This window comes from Rhinichthys klamathensis, unplaced genomic scaffold (assembly GCF_029890125.1).
Source record: "Rhinichthys klamathensis goyatoka isolate OS25496 unplaced genomic scaffold, OSU_Roscu_1.1 h1tg000886l_1, whole genome shotgun sequence".
Lineage (NCBI taxonomy): Eukaryota > Metazoa > Chordata > Actinopteri > Cypriniformes > Leuciscidae > Rhinichthys > Rhinichthys klamathensis.
Window position 1 is genome coordinate 170043 of NW_026607242.1, and position 21822 is coordinate 191864.

Consider the following 21822-nt stretch of genomic DNA (forward strand, 5'->3'; position numbering starts at 1 on the left):
GATTAATGCGAGCAAAAAAAACGGGCTTAATTTTAGATACATGAAAGACGGGATGAATCCTCCTGTACACTGGAGGAAGATTCAGGCGGACTGTCACCGGAATAATGATTTTGGTGACAGAAAACGGGCCAATGAATTTAGGTGCGAGCTTATTTGAAACGGAGCGGAGAGGAATGTCCTTGGTAGAAAGCCACACTTTAGAACCGACGACGTACACGGGAGGCCTCCGCCGGTGGCGATCGGCTTTGGCCTTGGTGCGCGCCCCCACTTGGAGTAGAGTCTCACGGGCTCTAGTCCAAGTGCGGTGACACCTCTGGACGAAGGCGTGGGCGGAGGGGACCGCGACTTCGGATTCCAGACTAGGAAAAAATAGGTGGCTGGTAACCTACGCTACACTCAAATGGTGATAGGCCCGTGGATGACACTGGCAATGTGTTGTGGGCGTACTCGACCATAGACAGTTGCTGACTCCAAGAGGAAGGATTCTTGGACACTAAACATCGCAACGTTCGCTCCAAATCCTGGTTGGCTCGCTCAGTTTGACCATTGCTCTGGGGATGGAACCCAGAGGACAGACTGACAGTTGCCCCCAGAAGTTTACAAAACTCTCGCCAAAATTTGGACACAAATTGGGGTCCCCTGTCAGAAACCACGTCTGTCGGGAGGCCATGAATCCGAAAGACGTGATCAACGACAATCAACGCTGTCTCCTTGGCTGAAGGTAATTTGGGCAAGGGAATAAAGTGGGCAGCCTTCGAGAACCGGTCCACCACGGTCAAAACTACCGTGTGACCCTGGGAGGGTGGGAGGGCGGTGATAAAATCTAGTGCGATATGGGACCAGGGTCTCGAAGGTACCGGCAGCGGTTGGAGTAACCCATCTGGAGGTCGATTGGAAGTTTTACCTGTGGCACAAACTGAGCAGGCCAATACAAAATTGTGAACATCACGAGCCATGAGAGGCCACCAGAATCGTTGCTTGACTAAAAACATAGTACGATTAACTCCCGGATGACAAGCCACATTGGAACAGTGTCCCCACTGAATAACGCTGGACCGTAAACTCTCCGGCACAAACAACCGGTTCGGTGGGCAACGAGTCGGAGGCGTTACCCCTTCTAAGGCCTTCTTGACCTTCGATTCGACCTCCCATGTGAGTGTAGAGATAAATAGGGTCTCTGGTAAAATGCACTCGGGAGTAGACGGGCGATCGGAACGGTCAAAAATGCGCGATAAAGAATCGGGTTTGATGTTTTTAGAACCCGGGCGGTACGAGAGAGTAAAGTCAAAACGTCCGAAAAAAAGAGCCCACCGAGCCTGCCTGGAATTAAGTCTTTTAGCCGTACGAATGTATTCCAAATTTTTGTGATCGGTCCAGACGATAAAAGGTACCCCCGACCCTTCTAACCAGTGGCGCCACTCCTCCAATGCTAGCTTGACCGCCAACAACTCTCTGTTGCCAATGTCATAACTGCTTTCGGCAGGGGATAAACGATGAGACAAAAATGCGCAAGGGTGCATCTTGTCGTCTGAAGGAGAGCGCTGGGATAACACTGCACCTACCCCCACCTCTGACGCATCGACCTCCACCACAAACTGACGTGATGGATCAGGGGTTATCAGGATGGGGGCTGAAACAAAGCAACCCTTCAGTTTGGCAAACGCAGCTTCTGCTGCGTCTGACCACCTGAACGTCGTTCTGGGGGAGGTCAAGGCGGTCAGAGGCGCGGCTAGTCGGCTGAAATTGCGAATAAAACGCCGGTAAAAATTGGCAAACCCCAGAAACCTCAGTAGGGCCTTACGGGAATCTGGACTTGGCCAATTTACCACAGCCTTAACTTTGTCAGGATCCATGCATATTCCCTCAACCGAGATGATGTGACCTAGAAAAGGAACAGACTGTGCATGAAACACGCATTTCTCCGCCTTGACAAAAAGCCCATTCTCTAGCAACCTCTGAAGCACTTGTCGGACGTGTTGCACGTGTTCCTGGAGAGACGATGAAAAAATCAATATATCATCCAGGTAGACATATATGAATTGATCGACCATGTCTCTCAAAACGTCATTGACATGTGCTTGGAAGACCGCTGGGGAGTTGGAAAGGCCGAACGGCATAACCAAATATTCAAAGTGCCCCCTAGGGGTGTTAAAAGTGGTTTTCCACTCATCCCCCTCCCTGATGCGGACCAAATGATATGCATTTCTTAAATCCAATTTCGTGAAGATAGATGCTCCTTGCAACCTCTCGAAGGCTGAAGACATCAACGGCAAAGGATAAGTATTCTTTACCGTGATGTTGTTCAACCCCCGGTAATCAATACAAGGTCGCAACGATCCATCTTTCTTCCCCACAAAAAAGAACCCCGCCCCCGCTGGAGAAGAGGAAGGGCGGATGAATCCCGTTGCTAGAGAATCAGAAATGTATTTCTCCATGACCTCTCTCTCTGGGACAGAGAGTGAATATAATTTGCCCTTAGGCGGAGACGTACCTGGCAATAACTCTATAGCACAGTCATAGGGACGGTGTGGAGGAAGAGAATCAGCCCGAGACTTACTGAACACCTCCTTCAGGTCCCGATACTCCGTGGGCACGTTAGATAAATCCACTGTCTCCTCCTGCAACACATGAACAGAAACAGACGGACAGGCAGACACAAGACAGGACTTATGACAAAAACTGCTCCACGCCACTACTGATTTGAGCTGCCAGTCTATTTTGGGGTTGTGATGAGTGAGCCATGGGTGGCCAAGAACAATGGGTGCAAGCGGAGTGTCCAGGATATAAAAGGAGATGGTTTCTGAGTGGTTGCCTGACGTGATGAGGGTGATGTCTTCAGTGACCAGAGATATAGTGGGGAGTTCTTGGCCATTGAGGGCGTGTACTGCAATCTGATGGGTGAGGGGTTTGAGGGGAACTTGGTGGTTGAGTGCAAAGGTGTGGTCCATGAAGTTACCTTCGGCGCCCGAGTCCAGAAGTGCGTGACAGTCGTGACGATGGTTGTACCATCGGAGTCTAACCGGAAGGAGAGTCGATGTTGATGAGGTCTTCTCGGCGGAGATCCCACCCGACAGTAGCCTCATACTTACTGTCGGGCTGGGCCTTTTAAAGGACAGTTGTAGGCGAAGTGTCCAGCTCCTCCACAGTACATGCAGAGGCCCTGGGATCTCCGCCTTTCCTTCTCCTCCCGGGAAAGCCGTGCTCGACCCACCTGCCTGGGCTCGGGATCGTAGACGGGGCTGACCGCGTCCCCGCCTCCAGAACGTTGGCCTTCAAATCCTCCCGAAGGGCGGTTGAGCTGTGCTCGCTGTTCCACTCTGGACAGCCGTGCGTCCACTCTAAGCGCCAAAGCGATTAGGTCGTTGAGCTTGGTGGGAAGGTCCATGGCGTATATCTCCTTCTGGACGCGGTCAGCCAGCCCATGCAGGAACATGTCCCACTGCGCCTCCTCATTCCATTGGCTCTCCGCCGCCAGGGTCCGGAACTCGATAGAAAAATCCGCTACGGATCTCCTTCCTTGACGCAGGTCGGCTAACACTCTGGCTGCTTCTCTACCGGCCACAGCGCGGTCAAAGACTCGTTTCATTTCGGCGGAGAGCGCTTGGAACGAGGCGCAGCATTCGTCCTAGTTCTCCCACACCGCCGTTCCCCATAGTGCCACTCTCCCAGTCAGTAACGTCAAGACAAAAGCGACCTTGGTTCGTTCCTCACGGAAGGTTCGGGGCTGGAGAGAAAAATGCATTGAGCATCGTGTTAAGAAGGCTCGACAAAAGTTAGGTTCACCTGAATACGGCTCCGGAGCCGGTAGACGGGGCTCCGACTGGGAGGGGTCCGCTGGTGGTGGTTGGGGAATCGGCGGTCCAGGCGGCGCAGTGGGAGCTCGCAGAAGTTGGATTTGCTGGGTGAGCCCGGACACCTGCGCCACTAAAGCCTGAACAGCGCGAGCTGTGTCGTTGAGGTTCTTTTCTAGGTTATCCATCCGAAGTCTGCTGTTGTTCAGAAAGTCTTCCAGACTTTCTGACGGGTTTCTCGCTGCTTCCATTTGGGTCAGATCGTTCTGTAATGATAGAAACTCGGAAGTAAGATGCAAGTAAAAACTCAGTATTTATTATAAAGCAATGATGAAGCAAGAAAGAGTCCAGTGGTAACAGGCTAGCGGCGCAGGGACTCCAATGGTCAGATGAATCCGGTGAGTGAGGTGACGGAGAGTGCTGAACAAACAAGACGAATCCAGATAACGACCACAGGAACACGAACAGGAACACAAACAGGAACAACGAAGGCACGGGACTGGAACGCAGAGGGATCAATACAACCGGACATCACAAAACAACGATCTGACAATGGAGATGAGAAGTTGATGAGATATATACACAGGAATGGATAGACTGCAGCTGGTGATGAGGTAATGAGTGATTGCTGAACGAGCGCTGATGAGCGGCCACGCCCCTCTGATCAGCGCACACACATACAACAACAGAGACACGAGACAAGAAGAAGACATAGGATTTACCAACCGTGACATGCGTGATATAAAGTCGCAATTGTTATAAAGTCAGAATTGCGTGATGTAAAGTCGCAATTGTTATAAAGTCAGAATTGCGTGATGTAAAGTCGCAATTGTTATAAAGTCAGAATTGGGTGATATAAAGTCGCAATTGTTATAAAGTCAGAATTGCGTGATATAAAGTCGCAATTGTTATAAAGTCAGAATTGCGTGATGTAAAGTCGCAATTGTTATAAAGTCAGAATTGCGTGATGTAAAGTCGCAATTGTTATAAAGTCAGAATTGCGTGATGTAAAGTCGCAATTGTTATAAAGTCAGAATTGGGTGATATAAAGTCGCAATTGTTATAAAGTCAGAATTGCGTGATATAAAGTCGCAATTGTTATAAAGTCAGAATTGCGTGATATAAAGTCGCAATTGTTATAAAGTCAGAATTGCGTGATATAAAGTCGCAATTGTTATAAAGTCAGAATTGCGTGATGTAAAGTCGCAATTGTTATAAAGTCAGAATTGGGTGATATAAAGTCGCAATTGTTATAAAGTCAGAATTGCGTGATATAAAGTCGCAATTGTTATAAAGTCAGAATTGGGTGATGTAAAGTCGCAATTGTTATAAAGTCAGAATTGGGTGATATAAAGTCGCAATTGTTATAAAGTCAGAATTGCGTGATGTAAAGTCGCAATTGTTATAAAGTCAGAATTGCGTGATGTAAAGTCGCAATTGTTATAAAGTCAGAATTGGGTGATATAAAGTCGCAATTGTTATAAAGTCAGAATTGCGTGATATAAAGTCGCAATTGTTATAAAGTCAGAATTGCGTGATGTAAAGTCGCAATTGTTATAAAGTCAGAATTGGGTGATATAAAGTCGCAATTGTTATAAAGTCAGAATTGCGTGATATAAAGTCGCAATTGTTATAAAGTCAGAATTGCGTGATATAAAGTCGCAATTGTTATAAAGTCAGAATTGCGTGATATAAAGTCGCAATTGTTATAAAGTCAAAAATGCGTGATATAAAGTCGCAACACACAATGTATGTTACTTTTGCTGTAACGCTGTGCAACATATCGCTCGTCCTCACATTTCTGTGCATTTAAGATATTAACTAGACATTGTCTTCCATCGTTTTAAAACATTAAAATCTTGTTTTTCTATAAAGAACACTTGTATCAGATGCAACTCTTTTTATTGTTTCCACAGGCTTCTTAAATAAATCTGACAAAACACATGAATCGCATTAATAACAGCATGTTTGTGTATTGAATCTTACAGTAAAAGCTAAATGTCATTTAAATTTGACATTTCAAAGAACATTTTTTCAGTGGAAACACAATTAGCAAACAGAGGTTACATTCATGCTTTAGCCAAAGCACATCGATCGTGTCCTTAAATAAATGCTGGAGGAGAGAGAAAGTGTGTGTGTGTGTGTGAGAGAGAGAGTGAGATGCTTGTTCAATAGCAGTTGCTCAGCACTTGTTGACACACGCATTCTCATTCTCCTTGTTCTGTTTCCTCGTCCCTCATTAGAGGTCATTAACTGTATTAATGAGGTTTCCTCTGTCCAGGTCATCGAGGACTGGAAGTATGTGGCCATGGTGGTGGACCGCTTGTTTCTGTGGATCTTCGTGATCGTGTGTGTGGTGGGAACTCTGGGTCTGTTCCTCCAGCCACTCTTCCAGAACCAGGGCGTTCCCATCCAGGAGAACCCCAAACGGGACGGCGTATGACGAACACTCTCTGTGACTGAGACGTTATTCTGAGACTCTGAGAGGGAACTGATTTCCACTATTGTAATCTGTAGATCAGGAACCATCGGACCCAGAAGACGCTCAGATGCACTCGTGGCACTAAATGGAACTGCAGAAATTATTATTGTTTTCATACAGATTTCACTCCCCTTGTCTGCCATTGGTCAGATAAAGCATTTAACCCCACCCACCGACTCACTCTATTGGTTGAGCCATTGTTAGTCACTTTTTGTTTAACCTTTCAAGGAAATAAACCTACAAATGACCCATTTAGTCTCTGCATATTAAGCTGGGATAATATTATTTTAATGTGAACAGAAATTACACACTTTTAATTATCCTAAATGTGTTTACACTGAAAAAAAAATGTGTGTTTGTTTTTACTTAGAAATTGCTTGTTAATTTCACAAATAATTACAAAGAAACGGCAAGTAAGACATTGAATTAAATGGGCTTTTTTAAGTAGACTGACATCGTATTTTCCAATAGTCTTAATAGTCTTTAATTTACAATTTCGAAAAATCATTTTACAGTGTTGCAACTTGTAACTCTTTTTGTTCTATTAGAGCTCCTTTAGGCTTGAAATTAATTGTAAAAGTAGCAAAACAAAACACCAGAATCTCATCAATAACACTGTGTATTCACTGGGTTTATGAGACAAGGTTATTAAATAACCACACATACACACACACACACACACACACACACTCTCTCTCTCTCTTTCTGGGATCTCTTTTTGTTTTCAGAGGTGAGACTGTGTTTTGTTTTCTACAGACTTTTCATTTAATACCACACATTTTGTCTTATGGACCAAGTTATTCTTTATGTATTGTGATATGAAGGATGTGCACAGTTTGATTTTTGTTGTGTCCATAATGCATGCTGTAATTGATGAGATTCGTGTTTTTGTCAGATTTATTTGTGGAAGGTAACTTGTGCAATCCATTATAAACTTAAAAGAAGCCTGTGGACACGATAACACTTACAGAAAGAGTTGCATCTGATACAAGTATTCTTTATAGAAAAGCAAGATTGTCCATGTCCATTATGGGAAAGTCTTACTTAAATAAAACTAAAATCGTATTTATGTGTGGATGCTTTAGTTGGAAAGGAAGGATGACCTACTGTCCATCATTTAATCCCAGTGTCAGTGGGAGTGTGTTCTGCACACGCTTTTATCAGTTTTATTTCTCATTTTCTGTATTTGAGAGCTGTCCTGAAACGGACTCATGAGGTGACCAGTCCTGCATCATCAGTGTGTATAGCGCCACCTGTTGGCCAAGGCAGATCTCTGTCTGTCACACACTGTGTTTGAGTGTCATCTAACCCAATGCATCATTCACCGTGCAAAACACCACATCTCCTTATCCAGTGGCAGCTTACCACAGGTTACCACAGATTACCACAGGTTACTGTAAGTGTAGGAGATTGTTATATTTCCCGCAGCTCTTTGAAACACAAGGATGGAGAACATTAGCATAACTGTGATATGGAGGTTATCTCATATAATACTGAGACAGAGAGCAAATTGGCTTGAACAATACCCAGGTAATAAAGTTGTGACAGCCAGAGATTAGCTTAATATGTGTTCATCTATACACTGCTTTGCAGGATCATCTTCTGTTGGATTAGAGCCATTTCCATTTCCAGGTTTTTTGACAAATATAGTTGGACTTTGCTCTGAGGTAAAACATTCTCGAACAATATTAAATGTGTGTCTTCATGGTAAAACTATATAAAATCCTCCTCCATTCTCTTGAAGTCATAGTCTGGCGTTGCGTGTTTAAGATGGCATATCAAGTTACATTTAGTTTTAAAAACGCGCATTTTCGTTTCAACGAATATAATCGCTACTGGTGCATATAATCAATTGCCTTTACCTTTCTGATCAAACCTGACATTAAACCCAAAGAAAGAGCTCGTTTCCATTCTGGAGAGAGTGACTGACAGCTGCTCTGCACACACACACACACACGCACACGCACGCACTCTCTCTCTCTCTCTCTCTCTCTCTCTCTCTCTCTCTCTCTCTCTCTCTCTCTCTCTCTCTCTCTCTCTCTCTCTCTCGCTCTCTCTCACACACAGACACACACACACACACACACACACACACACTCTCTCGCTCTCTCCCTCTCTCTCTCACACACACACACACACACACACTCTCTCTCGCTCTCTCTCTCTCTCTCACACACACACACACTCTCTCTCTCTCGCTCTCTCTCTCTCACACACACACACACACACACACACACACACTCTCTCTCTTTCTCTCGCTCCCTCTCTCTCTATCTCTCTCTCTATCTATCTCTCTCTCTCTCTCTCTCTCTCTCTCTCTCTGCGCGCTCACGCTGCGCGCGCACTGGACTCTCCTGATTGTTATCAGCATTATTCTCCGGACTGTACGATGAAAGCCAGAGCGATCGTAATTTTCCACACTTGCTATTTTCTGTTTTCTCTTCTGTCAGGTGAGTAACACAACTAATGCCCTAATCCGAATTATCGGATACTTGTTGCTGTTTATTGGAATATATTGTGTATATGCTGTCTATGAGCGACTCAATGTTAGTTTCAAGAGAGCAAATGAGACAGATAATGACAGACTGACCAAATTAACGAGTCGGCTTATTTATTGAGCGTAATGGCCAAAGTGTGTGTGTTTCGTGTAGTTTGGACTTTTAACCATTAATTCCCGCTGGTCGCAGAAAAAAAAGAATTTCTCGAAATACACGTTTCCTTGTTTTTTGTGGCAACTTCCCCAATATGCTTCCACACTGTATGGGGTCAAATGTCACAATGAAAACAGTTTGTTTTTTGTTTTGTATTTGTTTACATCTTTTAGGCACAATAAAGATACTAAACTGGAAAAATATATTTTTTTATCATCAGATTTTTTTTAAAATTCTTTATCATTCACTATTCAAAGTGCAGTTTAACATTAGTAAAATTCAAAAAATATGTATGCGTGCATTTACGTCTCACAACAAATCAAATCTGAAGTTTTAACATTTGATTACTTGTAATCAGGATTATATGATTTTCAAGATAAAGGTTTCAAGACGCTGTCTTGTTATTAGTTATTAATAACTTTGTTATTGCTTACACAATATCAAGCGCTTTGCTGCATTCCTCATGTGTGAGCCAGATCTGCTAAATGAATGTAAGTTGATGAGTGTGTGTGTTCAGATCCTCAGATCCTGCAAGTAATGTAATGTAGTGGTGTGTGTGTTTCTCTGCTGGTCCTGCTGTCTCTGGGCAGATGCTGGGGTTTCCGGCTCTGATGCTGAGCACAGGCTGTTCTCCATCATCTTCTCCAGTTATAACCAGTACATCAGACCAGTGGAGAACGTGTCCGACCCGGTCGTGGTCCAGTTTGAGGTGTCCATGTCACAACTAGTCAAAGTGGTGAGTGTCTGCTTCTGTCAGTGTCCTCCTGTGAAGAGCTTCCATCAGTCATGATGAGTTCAAAGAGCAAGTGCTTTTCACTCCAGAAGCCTTGACCTCTAACCTCTGACCTCAGGCATGACTCAGTCGTGATTTAGCTAAAGCTCCTCATCTAACCTGTAGTGTGACCCCCACATCTCACTTCTTTTAATACAGTTTCTATCAAGCCTTTTCTCCTTTGTTCTTTCATGGTTTAATTCAACTTGATGAAGGTTTCTGTAATGTAGAATGGAGTAAGCTCGCCACAAAAAGAGGCATTTTCACTATTTCTGTGAATCCAATCATGTCTGTTCGATATGCTTTAAAGTTTTTAGGGAGGTAATTTCATAAATTTTGGGTTTGAAGGATAAACAACAACAACAATAAAAAGAATGAGTTGTGTAATATCGCAGAGGAAGTCTGCAGCAACATTACTGGACTGATGTTATACTTGGCATTCGAATGGATGAAACATTTTGGCTCCTATTGTAATAGATAGCACTAAAACGAAGTGTATCATGCACAAGTTGTCAGTTTGATTGGTCATAAATTAAGTTTCAACAAATCAAAATGGTTTCATTAGCTGTGTTTCCATCCAAAGTTGTGAATTTACCTTGTGCACAATATTAGAATATGGCATAACCACCAAACCAACATTTGAGATGCTGCGATGCGATTGGTCCGCTGGTTAGTCCAGTTGTCCAATCACAGCCTCTGCTGGGTTTCTTCTTGCACATCGAGGGATTGATTCAGTAAAGGTATTTCCATTGCAGTTTATGCATGTCTTCTTATCGGAAGAAAATGCCTCAATTGAGTGTGTACAGGCATTTCTAGAACTCCATCCAGTGTTTCTTTTTAGGCAATATCCCAAAATGTGCATTTAAATATGGACCATAGCATTTGATTGTGAGTGTCCAACTTATTTGAGCATTAAAGACTCCTGTAGAACTGATTTGAAGACTCCTGTAGAACTGATTTGAAGACTCCTGTAGAACTGATTTGAAGACTCCTGTAGAACTGATTTGAAGACTCCTGTAGAACTGATTTGAAGACTCCTGTAGAACTGATTTGAAGACTCCTGTAGAACTGATTTAAAGACTCCTGTAGAACTGATTTAAAGACTCCTGTAGAACTGATTTAAAGACTCCTGTAGAACTGATTTAAAGACTCCTGTAGAACTGATTTGAAGACTCCTGTAGAACTGATTTGAAGACTCCTGTAGAACTGATTTGAAGACTCCTGTAGAACTGATTTAAAGACTCCTGTAGAACTGATTTAAAGACTCCTGTAGAACTGATTTGAAGACTCCTGTAGAACTGATTTAAAGACTCCTGTAGAACTGATTTAAAGACTCCTGTAGAACTGATTTAAAGACTCCTGTAGAACTGATTTGAAGACTCCTGTAGAACTGATTTGAAGACTCCTGTAGAACTGATTTGAAGACTCCTGTAGAACTGATTTAAAGACTCCTGTAGAACTGATTTAAAGACTCCTGTAGAACTGATTTGAAGACTCCTGTAGAACTGATTTGAAGACTCCTGTAGAACTGATTTGAAGACTCCTGTAGAACTGATTTAAAGACTCCTGTAGAACTGATTTAAAGACTCCTGTAGAACTGATTTGAAGACTCCTGTAGAACTGATTTGAAGACTCCTGTAGAACTGATTTAAAGACTCCTGTAGAACTGATTTGAAGACTCCTGTAGAACTGATTTAAAGACTCCTGTAGAACTGATTTGAAGACTCCTGTAGAACTGATTTGAAGACTCCTGTAGAACTGATTTAAAGACTCCTGTAGAACTGATTTGAAGACTCCTGTAGAACTGATTTGAAGACTCCTGTAGAACTGATTTGAAGACTCCTGTAGAACTGATTTGAAGACTCCTGTAGAACTGATTTGAAGACTCCTGTAGAACTGATTTAAAGACTCCTGTAGAACTGATTTGAAGACTCCTGTAGAACTGATTTAAAGACTCCTGTAGAACTGATTTGAAGACTCCTGTAGAACTGATTTGAAGACTCCTGTAGAACTGATTTAAAGACTCCTGTAGAACTGATTTGAAGACTCCTGTAGAACTGATTTGAAGACTCCTGTAGAACTGATTTGAAGACTCCTGTAGAACTGATTTAAAGACTCCTGTAGAACTGATTTAAAGACTCCTGTAGAACTGATTTGAAGACTCCTGTAGAACTGATTTGAAGACTCCTGTAGAACTGATTTAAAGACTCCTGTAGAACTGATTTGAAGACTCCTGTAGAACTGATTTAAAGACTCCTGTAGAACTGATTTAAAGACTCCTGTAGAACTGATTTAAAGACTCCTGTAGAACTGATTTGAAGACTCCTGTAGAACTGATTTAAAGACTCCTGTAGAACTGATTTAAAGACTCCTGTAGAACTGATTTAAAGACTCCTGTAGAACTGATTTGAAGACTCCTGTAGAACTGATTTGAAGACTCCTGTAGAACTGATTTGAAGACTCTTGTAGAACTGATTTGAAGACTCCTGTAGAACTGATTTGAAGACTCCTGTAGAACTGATTTGAAGACTCCTGTAGAACTGATTTAAAGACTCCTGTAGAACTGATTTGAAGACTCCTGTAGAACTGATTTGAAGACTCCTGTAGAACTGATTTAAAGACTCCTGTAGAACTGATTTGAAGACTCCTGTAGAACTGATTTGAAGACTCCTGTAGAACTGATTTGAAGACTCCTGTAGAACTGATTTGAAGACTCCTGTAGAACTGATTTAAAGACTCCTGTAGAACTGATTTGAAGACTCCTGTAGAACTGATTTAAAGACTCCTGTAGAACTGATTTGAAGACTCCTGTAGAACTGATTTGAAGACTCCTGTAGAACTGATTTAAAGACTCCTGTAGAACTGATTTGAAGACTCCTGTAGAACTGATTTGAAGACTCCTGTAGAACTGATTTGAAGACTCTTGTAGAACTGATTTGAAGACTCCTGTAGAACTGATTTGAAGACTCCTGTAGAACTGATTTGAAGACTCCTGTAGAACTGATTTGAAGACTCCTGTAGAACTGATTTAAAGACTCCTGTAGAACTGATTTAAAGACTCCTGTAGAACTGATTTGAAGACTCCTGTAGAACTGATTTAAAGACTCCTGTAGAACTGATTTGAAGACTCCTGTAGAACTGATTTGAAGACTCCTGTAGAACTGATTTAAAGACTCCTGTAGAACTGATTTGAAGACTCCTGTAGAACTGATTTGAAGACTCCTGTAGAACTGATTTAAAGACTCCTGTAGAACTGATTTAAAGACTCCTGTAGAACTGATTTGAAGACTCCTGTAGAACTGATTTGAAGACTCCTGTAGAACTGATTTAAAGACTCCTGTAGAACTGATTTGAAGACTCCTGTAGAACTGATTTAAAGACTCCTGTAGAACTGATTTAAAGACTCCTGTAGAACTGATTTAAAGACTCCTGTAGAACTGATTTGAAGACTCCTGTAGAACTGATTTAAAGACTCCTGTAGAACTGATTTAAAGACTCCTGTAGAACTGATTTAAAGACTCCTGTAGAACTGATTTGAAGACTCCTGTAGAACTGATTTGAAGACTCCTGTAGAACTGATTTGAAGACTCTTGTAGAACTGATTTGAAGACTCCTGTAGAACTGATTTAAAGACTCCTGTAGAACTGATTTGAAGACTCCTGTAGAACTGATTTGAAGACTCCTGTAGAACTGATTTAAAGACTCCTGTAGAACTGATTTGAAGACTCCTGTAGAACTGATTTGAAGACTCCTGTAGAACTGATTTGAAGACTCCTGTAGAACTGATTTGAAGACTCCTGTAGAACTGATTTGAAGACTCCTGTAGAACTGATTTGAAGACTCCTGTAGAACTGATTTGAAGACTCCTGTAGAACTGATTTGAAGACTCCTGTAGAACTGATTTGAAGACTCCTGTAGAACTGATTTAAAGACTCCTGTAGAACTGATTTGAAGACTCCTGTAGAACTGATTTGAAGACTCCTGTAGAACTGATTTAAAGACTCCTGTAGAACTGATTTGAAGACTCCTGTAGAACTGATTTGAAGACTCCTGTAGAACTGATTTAAAGACTCCTGTAGAACTGATTTGAAGACTCCTGTAGAACTGATTTGAAGACTCCTGTAGAACTGATTTGAAGACTCCTGTAGAACTGATTTGAAGACTCCTGTAGAACTGATTTAAAGACTCCTGTAGAACTGATTTGAAGACTCCTGTAGAACTGATTTGAAGACTCCTGTAGAACTGATTTGAAGACTCCTGTAGAACTGATTTGAAGACTCCTGTAGAACTGATTTAAAGACTCCTGCACACCCAGCGTGTGTTCTCCGGCAGCTGGAGGTCTCGTGTGCGTCACGACGGGACTCAGGTGTTCCTCGAAGAGCCGCTCATCTGTGACACACGCCTGGAGAACGATTGCTCATGACAGCATGTTTCTTCTTTAAGCTGTAAATATGAATCTAGAGCCTCGGGCGATCTCTCTGAGACTCTGTGTTCCTCTCTCCACAGGACGAGGTGAACCAGATCATGGAGACCAATCTCTGGCTGCGACATGTAAGCTCATGCATTATTCATTATTCATGCACGTCGAAGGGTCATTGATTCACTTAGATAACTCAACACAGTTGTATTCGCTATATCTTTGCGGTCACGATTGTTACAGGAATAAAGATGCGAGCTTCTCCTGTAAAACTGACGGCTGTGAATGCTTTACCTGTTAAATATGAATCATGAACAGACCTTTAATAGATAATAATAAGTAAAACCATGTCTGTCCACTTTATTGATAATTCAGATTCAGATTGATAATGCATTTCAGATCAGCAATACAATGTGTTAGATTTACAAACCATGCATATATAGTAAAAACCGGAGATCTGTTTTTAAAAGTTCAAATGATGTTATTTGAATAAATAGGAAAACGAGGCTGCCGTCACTTTAAGAAGTGAGCAGTGATGTCGACAAGTAAAGCTGGCGAGAACTATGATTATGATTACCTAATGATGATTAACCTACAATTCTAGCATAGTTTCTGACAATAATTGTGTTCTGTGGCTTGGTTTAAAACATTGAAGATTGTGTGAAACCGAGTTGATTGGGGTTTTATAAAGTGTTGAGCTCTGAAAGATTTGGAAATATGCTTTGTGTTTATGTGCATCTTTAATATCGCTTTAGTTTGAAGATTGGCATAAAAAAGGCTGATGATGATGATGATGATGATGATGATGATGTAGCAGCTGTAATCATCGGAACTTAAATTGATTACATTTACACTGAATATGTTTAAAGAAAATATTTTAGTATGATGTTGAGATATCAAAAAAATTGTTGCAATGAATGTCATCAAATAAATGTTTTCAATTATATTATGATTCTAACCACTATTACATTTTAAATATGCAAACATATTAGTCCAAACTCATTATTACTGCTTTATAAGTAAACGTTCTCCAGGACACGAGGATTGTGATCTCAGTCATGTTGATTCCCTGATGTCTAATTGTCTATTATTTTTAATTAAATGAAGTTTAAACTTAAACAAGACAGCTTAAGATTGCCAGAAATAAAGGAAGTGCATCTCATCATTTGTTTATAGAGTGATTATGTGAAGAGGATTTCTTAAAAACTAGATGTACTACAGCAAAGATGGCCTGATCGAATGAAGCATCGTGATCTTCTGGAGAGAAGACAATTCATTCTCCTGGGTGCCAAGTCTTACAAAATATTTTAGCAACTGACCTAGAGAATAGAAATAACTATAAAACTCTGCATCTATTAACAGTGTCAGACGGGATCGGTGTATTATCACTGGATGTCCTTTCTGCAGAGACCGGGTTTGCTGTTGCTCTGAGACGATCTGGAGAATAATAAAGGAGAGGATGGCTTATGGCCATGTCTTTGAGACACACTTAATATCTTAATGTCAAACGCTCGTGCCAGAATCCAGCAGCCCTTCACAAACTGTGCTCAACTATATTACTCAGCAAATACTGAGGAAGGAATTTAAAATATAAAACATACTTAAAAATAACTTGTATATAGGTTTTTAAATTGCTATTTTACACTATTTCAACTTGTTTGCCGTTACCTTGGCATACTAAATGTAAATCAGCATTATACACTAGCCTGATGCAAATATAATGTTCTTCTAATGGTCAAAAGTTTTCTAAATGTTTTAAATAAGCTTTTTCTTGGTTATATGAAACATTGTATCATTCTTTTTGAATGTTCTCTGAACGCTCTGAAACAAGTAACATTTTAAAAAAAAAGATCCAACTAAAATGTTTCAGGAAAAAAACCTTCCATGAACGATGTATAAATAACGTTTTTGTTCTAACGTTTTGAGAGTGTTATTAAAGACCACATAACTGTTATATTAGCGTTACTGGAAGAACGTAGAGAACCTTCCCTGATATTGTGTGCATAACGCCTCTGAACTCTCGCTGATCTCCGTAGATCTGGAATGATTATAAGCTGAGGTGGAATCCCAAGGACTTCGGAGGGGTCGAGTTTATCCGTGTTCCCTCCAAGAAGATCTGGAAGCCGGACATTGTGTTGTACAACAAGTAAGTGTGCCGGATCCGTTCCGCTCCTCGTTTCATCATTACGGGTGTAGCGATTCCCTCGCGACACGACTCGACACACATCACGACACTGAACTCACCGTACCGGATCACTGCGATACTGCAAGAAAGGTTAACAAAAAAATATTAAAATGCCCAATTTGGTGTTACATTGAGTGTGTGAATGAACAGGCTTGGACTCAGTGCTGAAACCCAAAGCACAGGACAATAGACACACCAGAATAACAATAATCATGATTCTGAAGCTGAAAATACAGAATTATTTTAGACGAATATGCTTGATCTCTGTCACTGACTAGATATATTTACATTAATGTCGGACTTTTTACTGGTATCATCAGACATGTGGCATTATCAGGACACACAGATATGCATTATTATGCATTATATTCAACATTATACATAGCAGTTTAATGCAGTACTGACACTAAAACTCTTGAAAACTTGAATTTTTTCTCGCACAATCATTTTCATTTTGGTTGAACTATCCACGAGACATGTCGTTGCAGTTTTGTATGTCGGCTGTATTGTGCCGGCCCTCGTCCTCACGATCTGCCTCTGTTCCCGAAACCGCAGTGCTGTGGGAGATTTCCAGGTGGACGATAAAACGAAAGCTCTTCTGCGCTTCAACGGAGACGTGACCTGGATCCCACCGGCCATCTTCAAGAGCTCCTGCAAGATCGACGTCACATACTTCCCGTTCGACTACCAGAACTGCACCATGAAGTTCGGCTCGTGGACCTACGACAAGGCCAAGATCGACCTGGTGCTCATCGGCTCCACCATCAACCTCAGCGAGTTCTGGGAGAGCGGCGAGTGGACGATCATCGACGCGCCCGGATACAAACACGACATCAAGTATAACTGCTGCGAGGAGATCTACACGGACATCACGTACTCGCTCTACATCCGCCGGCTGCCCCTGTTCTACACCATCAACATGATCATCCCCTGTTTGCTGATCTCGTTCCTCACGGTCCTGGTGTTCTACCTGCCCTCGGACTGCGGCGAGAAGATCACGCTGTGCATCTCCGTGCTGCTCTCGCTCACGGTGTTCCTGCTGGTGATCACCGAAACCATCCCGTCCACGTCTCTCGTCATCCCTCTGATCGGAGAGTACCTCCTGTTCACCATGATCTTCGTCACGCTCTCCATCGTGATCACGGTGTTCGTGCTGAACGTGCACTACCGCACGCCGAAGACGCACACCATGCCGGGTTGGGTGAGGCGGGTCTTCCTCGGTCTGCTCCCGCGGGTCATGTTCATGACGAGGCCTGGGACCGACCCGGAGAGACCCGGGAGACCGTGTGCTCTTCACGCTCCAGCTTCCCCTGGTGAGAAACATGTATGCTAAGTATACCGAGGGTGCTTTCACATCTGCAGTTCGGTTAGTTTGGTCCGGACCAAGGGCGGAAAATGATACTTTCAGGCGTTTTGGTTCCTTTTCACACCGCACCGATTGCTCTGGTCCGAATCAGTTGATGAGTTGATGAAACAAACCAAAACGCAGTGGCGTGACAGCATCCACATCACTCGCTGGCCAGATGTGTCTCCACAACTGCACTCCGATTGGTCAGAATTAACGTGCGGGGAGATTCCACTTCATTTAACTTGAAGTGTGCTATTTTGAAACCACTAATTTTGTACTAAGTATATTTTAGTTGTAATTAAGTTGTTGTAAAGCATAACTTTAAGTGTATTTAGTGTGCTAAATTGGAACAACTTCAACTATACTTTAAGTATGTGCCTGTGTAGGGACTAATTACATGCTTGATTAGTGATATTAAAGTGTACTTTATTTGTGTTACAAGTACATTATAAATTCATTGCGAGTGTCTTTGAAACATACAAGCAATATACCATAAGTGTATTATATTTGAGTAAAGAGTATATGCTCAGTTATACTTTTGGCTTATTCCAAATACTACAAATTGCGCACATTGGGTCTCATTCATGAAACATTCGTAAATATACGAGTAAATATGCGAGTGATTTGCGCGTAAAGAGACATTCCTGAAAACTCATCTCCTGATTCACAAATACTTCATAAACGTCAGATGAGAGAGTGAAATGTGTGTGTTAATGAATTCCAATCAGTCGTAAATGGGACGCGCGTGCACGCTCATTCTCAATTACCATAAATCCCGCCCATTAAATCCGACTGACAACTATATGTGGGCATCTTATGACATGAATGCGAATGAAAAAAAATTCTCAGATGCAGAAATTGAAGTTTTATTATCAGAAGTTCATTCAAAACGCCACATTTTATTTTCAAGCGTACATAGTGGCGTATCGGGTCCTAAAAAAAAAGCAAGCTTGGCAGCATTACAGATGCAGTTACTGGAGTTTCATCTGTTAATCGAACTCTCCCAGAAGTGAGAAGAAAATGGTTCGACATTAAGCTTGAGAGCAAAAAACGAATTAATTCACTTCGGAAAAATAGTATTCAAACTGGAGAAGGACCACCATCGCAGATGCTATGGCTCTCATAATAAGAAAAACCGTATGTAATTACTATATATAATACTTTTTCAAAATGCTGTGCAAATATGTTCCCTGATGAAGGTGAATTAAAATGCAGCCTTATTAATGAGCAAAACGTTCGGGTGTTAAGCGCACTATTTACACGTGGCTGGGAGCAGGTGTAGATTTCTTTCGTACCAACTAACATTAGGAAAATACGAACATTTTAATGAATCCGAAAATTTACGCCAGAACCACTTTACACACGATTTACACAAAAATTCGTTCTGCTTGTGTTTCATGAATGAGACCCATTGTCTTCAATAACAAAGGCACATTAATAATATTACTTAGCTTTGTGCAATATACTATTGTATACTATAATGTATTTTAGAATATACTTTCAATGCATTGTTACAATGATCATTTCCAACACACAGTTAAAAATATACCTAAACTATATTTTTCAGTAAAGTTTAAATAAATACACTTTTAAAAAATAAACTGAATTTTCATTTCAAGTATATTTTTTCTAAATTATATTTTTAGAAAATATATTAAAGTACAATTATTTTAAAGTGTGTTAAAAGTTGTATTGTGAAAACAGGTAAAGCACGATGCTAATATACTTTTAATATGTAGTACAATTTTTGTTAATATATTTGCAATGTAATATTGAAAAAGGGAATATATTTCAAATATAATAAAGCAGTGTTACTCATCGCCAAGCTTTAATATGTGGCTTGCGTGGCGGTGAATAATACAGTGATATGATCATGCAGTCAATATTCAGATATTTCATATAAAAACAAGTAGGGTTATATATTCTGGGATGAATATATTCTAGAAATCCTGCTTTTTTTGTCATCTTGTCTCAGTTACAAATTTGACCGGTAAATCATAATGAATGATTTTTTTCCCTGCCGTTTTGTATTTATTGCATTGCATATTGTATGTTCATGGATGACAGATTGATAAGTGGACCTGGTGTTGATGTCTGGACGTAACTTTCGATACTCTCGCTCTGACTCTGAAGCAGGGAAGTGTCCTCTGTGCCCAGGCTCCAGCGCTCCGGGCCCGCTCCTGTGCTCGACCGAGCTCCACAGCCTGGCCGCCGCGGGGCTCCTGCGGGGAGAGTGCCGATGCTCCTGTTGCTGGAACCCTCACGGCACCAGCGGCGCGGGAGAAGACGGAGGAGCGAGTCCCAGCTCCAGCTCCCAGTCCTCGGATGGGCTTCTGTGCGCCTCCACTCTCTCGCCGCGGGTCAGAGAGGCCATCGAGAGCGTCAAGTACATCGCAGAGACCATGAGGCTTCAGAACGAGGCCGAGGAGGTGAGAGAGCCGCGCACATGTGGCCGAGCGAGCGCGCAAAATGACCCTAGGGGTTAATAACACACGGGTACAGAGTCCACCGTTCTCTAGTATATAGGGCATAGAGTAAGTCAAAATAAAAATGGCTAGTTAATACCACTAACAAGGCTCAAAATAGCCCCACACTAACACGGCAGCATAATGAGGGTCCCTATGCAAATCTCCGGAAGAGTCCATTATAGGGTTAGTTCACCCAAAAATGAAAATGATGTCATTAATGCCTCTCCCTCATGTCGTTCCAAGCCCGTCAGACCTCCGTTCATCTTCAGGACACAGTTTAAGATATTTTAGATTTAGTCCGAGAGCTTTCTGTCCCTCCATTGTAAATGTATGTACGGTATACTGTCCTTGTCCAGAAAGGAAATAAAGACATCATCAAAGTAGTCCATGTGACATCAGTGGGTTAGTTAGAGTGTGTTGAAGCATCGGAAATACATTTTGGTCCAAAAATAACAAAAACTAGGACTTTATTCAGCATTGTATTGTCTTCCGGTTCTGTTGTGGATCCGCGTTCAGTGCCGCTGCTGACGTGTGTCTGGTGTGTGTGTGTGTGTGTGTGTGTGTGTTCCGGTTCTGTTGTGGATCCGCGTTCAGTGCCGCTGCTGACGTGTGTCTGGTGTGTGTGTGTGTGTGTGTGTGTGTGTGTTCCGGTTCTGTTGTGGATCCGCGTTCAGTGCCGCCGCTGACGTGTGTCTACATTTGAAGTGGATCAACAAAAGTGAATCAAAGTTGCCCTAAAACAAGAACGGGTATTGTTCAAAATTCATGTATGACTTTGATGAAAGGTTTTGATCCACTTCAAATGTTGACTACTGTATTTATATATAGGCCTATTATATTAAATTTGTTTACACAAAAATTGATATTTGCCAGTAAGATGATATTTAATGATTAGTTTAATGATCAAAGCTCTGTAGTTTTAAAACTAATTCCTCAAAAGCCAGATGATCATATTTGAAATACTCATGATTTTTATAAGAAATGATGATGGATAATCAAGTAAACCTCAGTTGCTTCTGTCCAGTTGAAATATTACTAACAATATCAAAGTTATGTTTACCTTTACAGTGCAGTTTTGACCGCAGAAAGACACGTGAAGCACAAGCTGAAGGAGGACGTCTGTACAATTATACTAAAATACTTGATAAAGAGTCTAAAGAATCCATCAGACGACAGAAGGCCAGAATGAGATTGAGTGCGACGGGTTCTTCAGAGCTTTGCTGATGGATTATGTCTTGCTCTCCGGCTCTCGTCTCCGCAGGTCCAGGACGACTGGAAGTACGTTGCCATGGTGATCGACCGGATCTTCCTGTGGGTGTTTGTGCTGGTGTGTATTCTGGGAACGGCCGGGCTCTTTCTCCAGCCGCTGCTGTTGGCCGAGGACATGTGACGCACACTTTCAATCTCAACACTTTGATAGTCGGAATCAAATTTTAGCAACCCTAACAATGCATTTTTTACATATTTATATCATGCGTCGTTTAGAGCTGAATGCAAAGAGTCGCTGGACCTCGAAGGGTTAAATGGATCATCATCATCATGGACTTTAGGAAGGGTTCTCTGCACCCGTTAGTAGCCGTTACCTTAAACACGGCTAAAAACAGCGTCTTAACAGAATAATTCACCCAAAAGTGGACATTTATTTGCTCTCGAGTTGTTCATAAGACGGTGTCATTTTTTCTTTTCTGGTTCCAGAAATTTAGTATTT

General features: G+C 41.8%; 2 protein-coding genes across 2 annotated transcripts in view; both read left to right on the forward strand.

Moving 5' to 3' along the window:
* chrnb4 (cholinergic receptor, nicotinic, beta 4 (neuronal)) overlaps window positions 1–6689 on the forward strand; it is a 28485-nt gene extending 21796 nt beyond the window's left edge. Inside the window, exon 7 of the mRNA XM_056243991.1 lies at window positions 6073–6689. Coding sequence (XP_056099966.1) covers window positions 6073–6234 — 162 coding nt within the window. The 3' untranslated portion in view covers window positions 6235–6689. The remainder of the gene's footprint in view (window positions 1–6072) is intronic.
* A 1961-nt stretch (window positions 6690–8650) lies between these two features.
* Window positions 8651–21680, forward strand: chrna3 (cholinergic receptor, nicotinic, alpha 3). The gene is made up of 7 exons (XM_056243992.1): window positions 8651–8723; window positions 9515–9660; window positions 14203–14247; window positions 16150–16259; window positions 16854–17611; window positions 19804–20075; window positions 21376–21680. The coding sequence occupies exons 1-7, from the start codon at window positions 8663–8665 to the stop codon at window positions 21502–21504; spliced, it is 1521 nt and encodes a 506-aa protein (XP_056099967.1). The 5' UTR covers window positions 8651–8662; the 3' UTR covers window positions 21505–21680.
* The last annotated feature ends 142 nt before the right edge of the window (window positions 21681–21822 follow it).

What these genes read in the sequence shown, in the direction of transcription:
- chrna3 (XM_056243992.1), top strand. Translation starts at nt 8,663, where the DNA reads ATGAAAGCCAGAGCGATCGTAATTTTCCACACTTGCTATTTTCTGTTT. An exon ending in TGTCACAACTAGTCAAAGTG is followed by an intron (nt 9,661 to 14,202) that starts GTGAGTGTCTGC and finishes CTCTCTCCACAG; the next exon opens with GACGAGGTGAACCAGATCAT. An exon ending in TTCAGAACGAGGCCGAGGAG is followed by an intron (nt 20,076 to 21,375) that starts GTGAGAGAGCCG and finishes TCGTCTCCGCAG; the next exon opens with GTCCAGGACGACTGGAAGTA.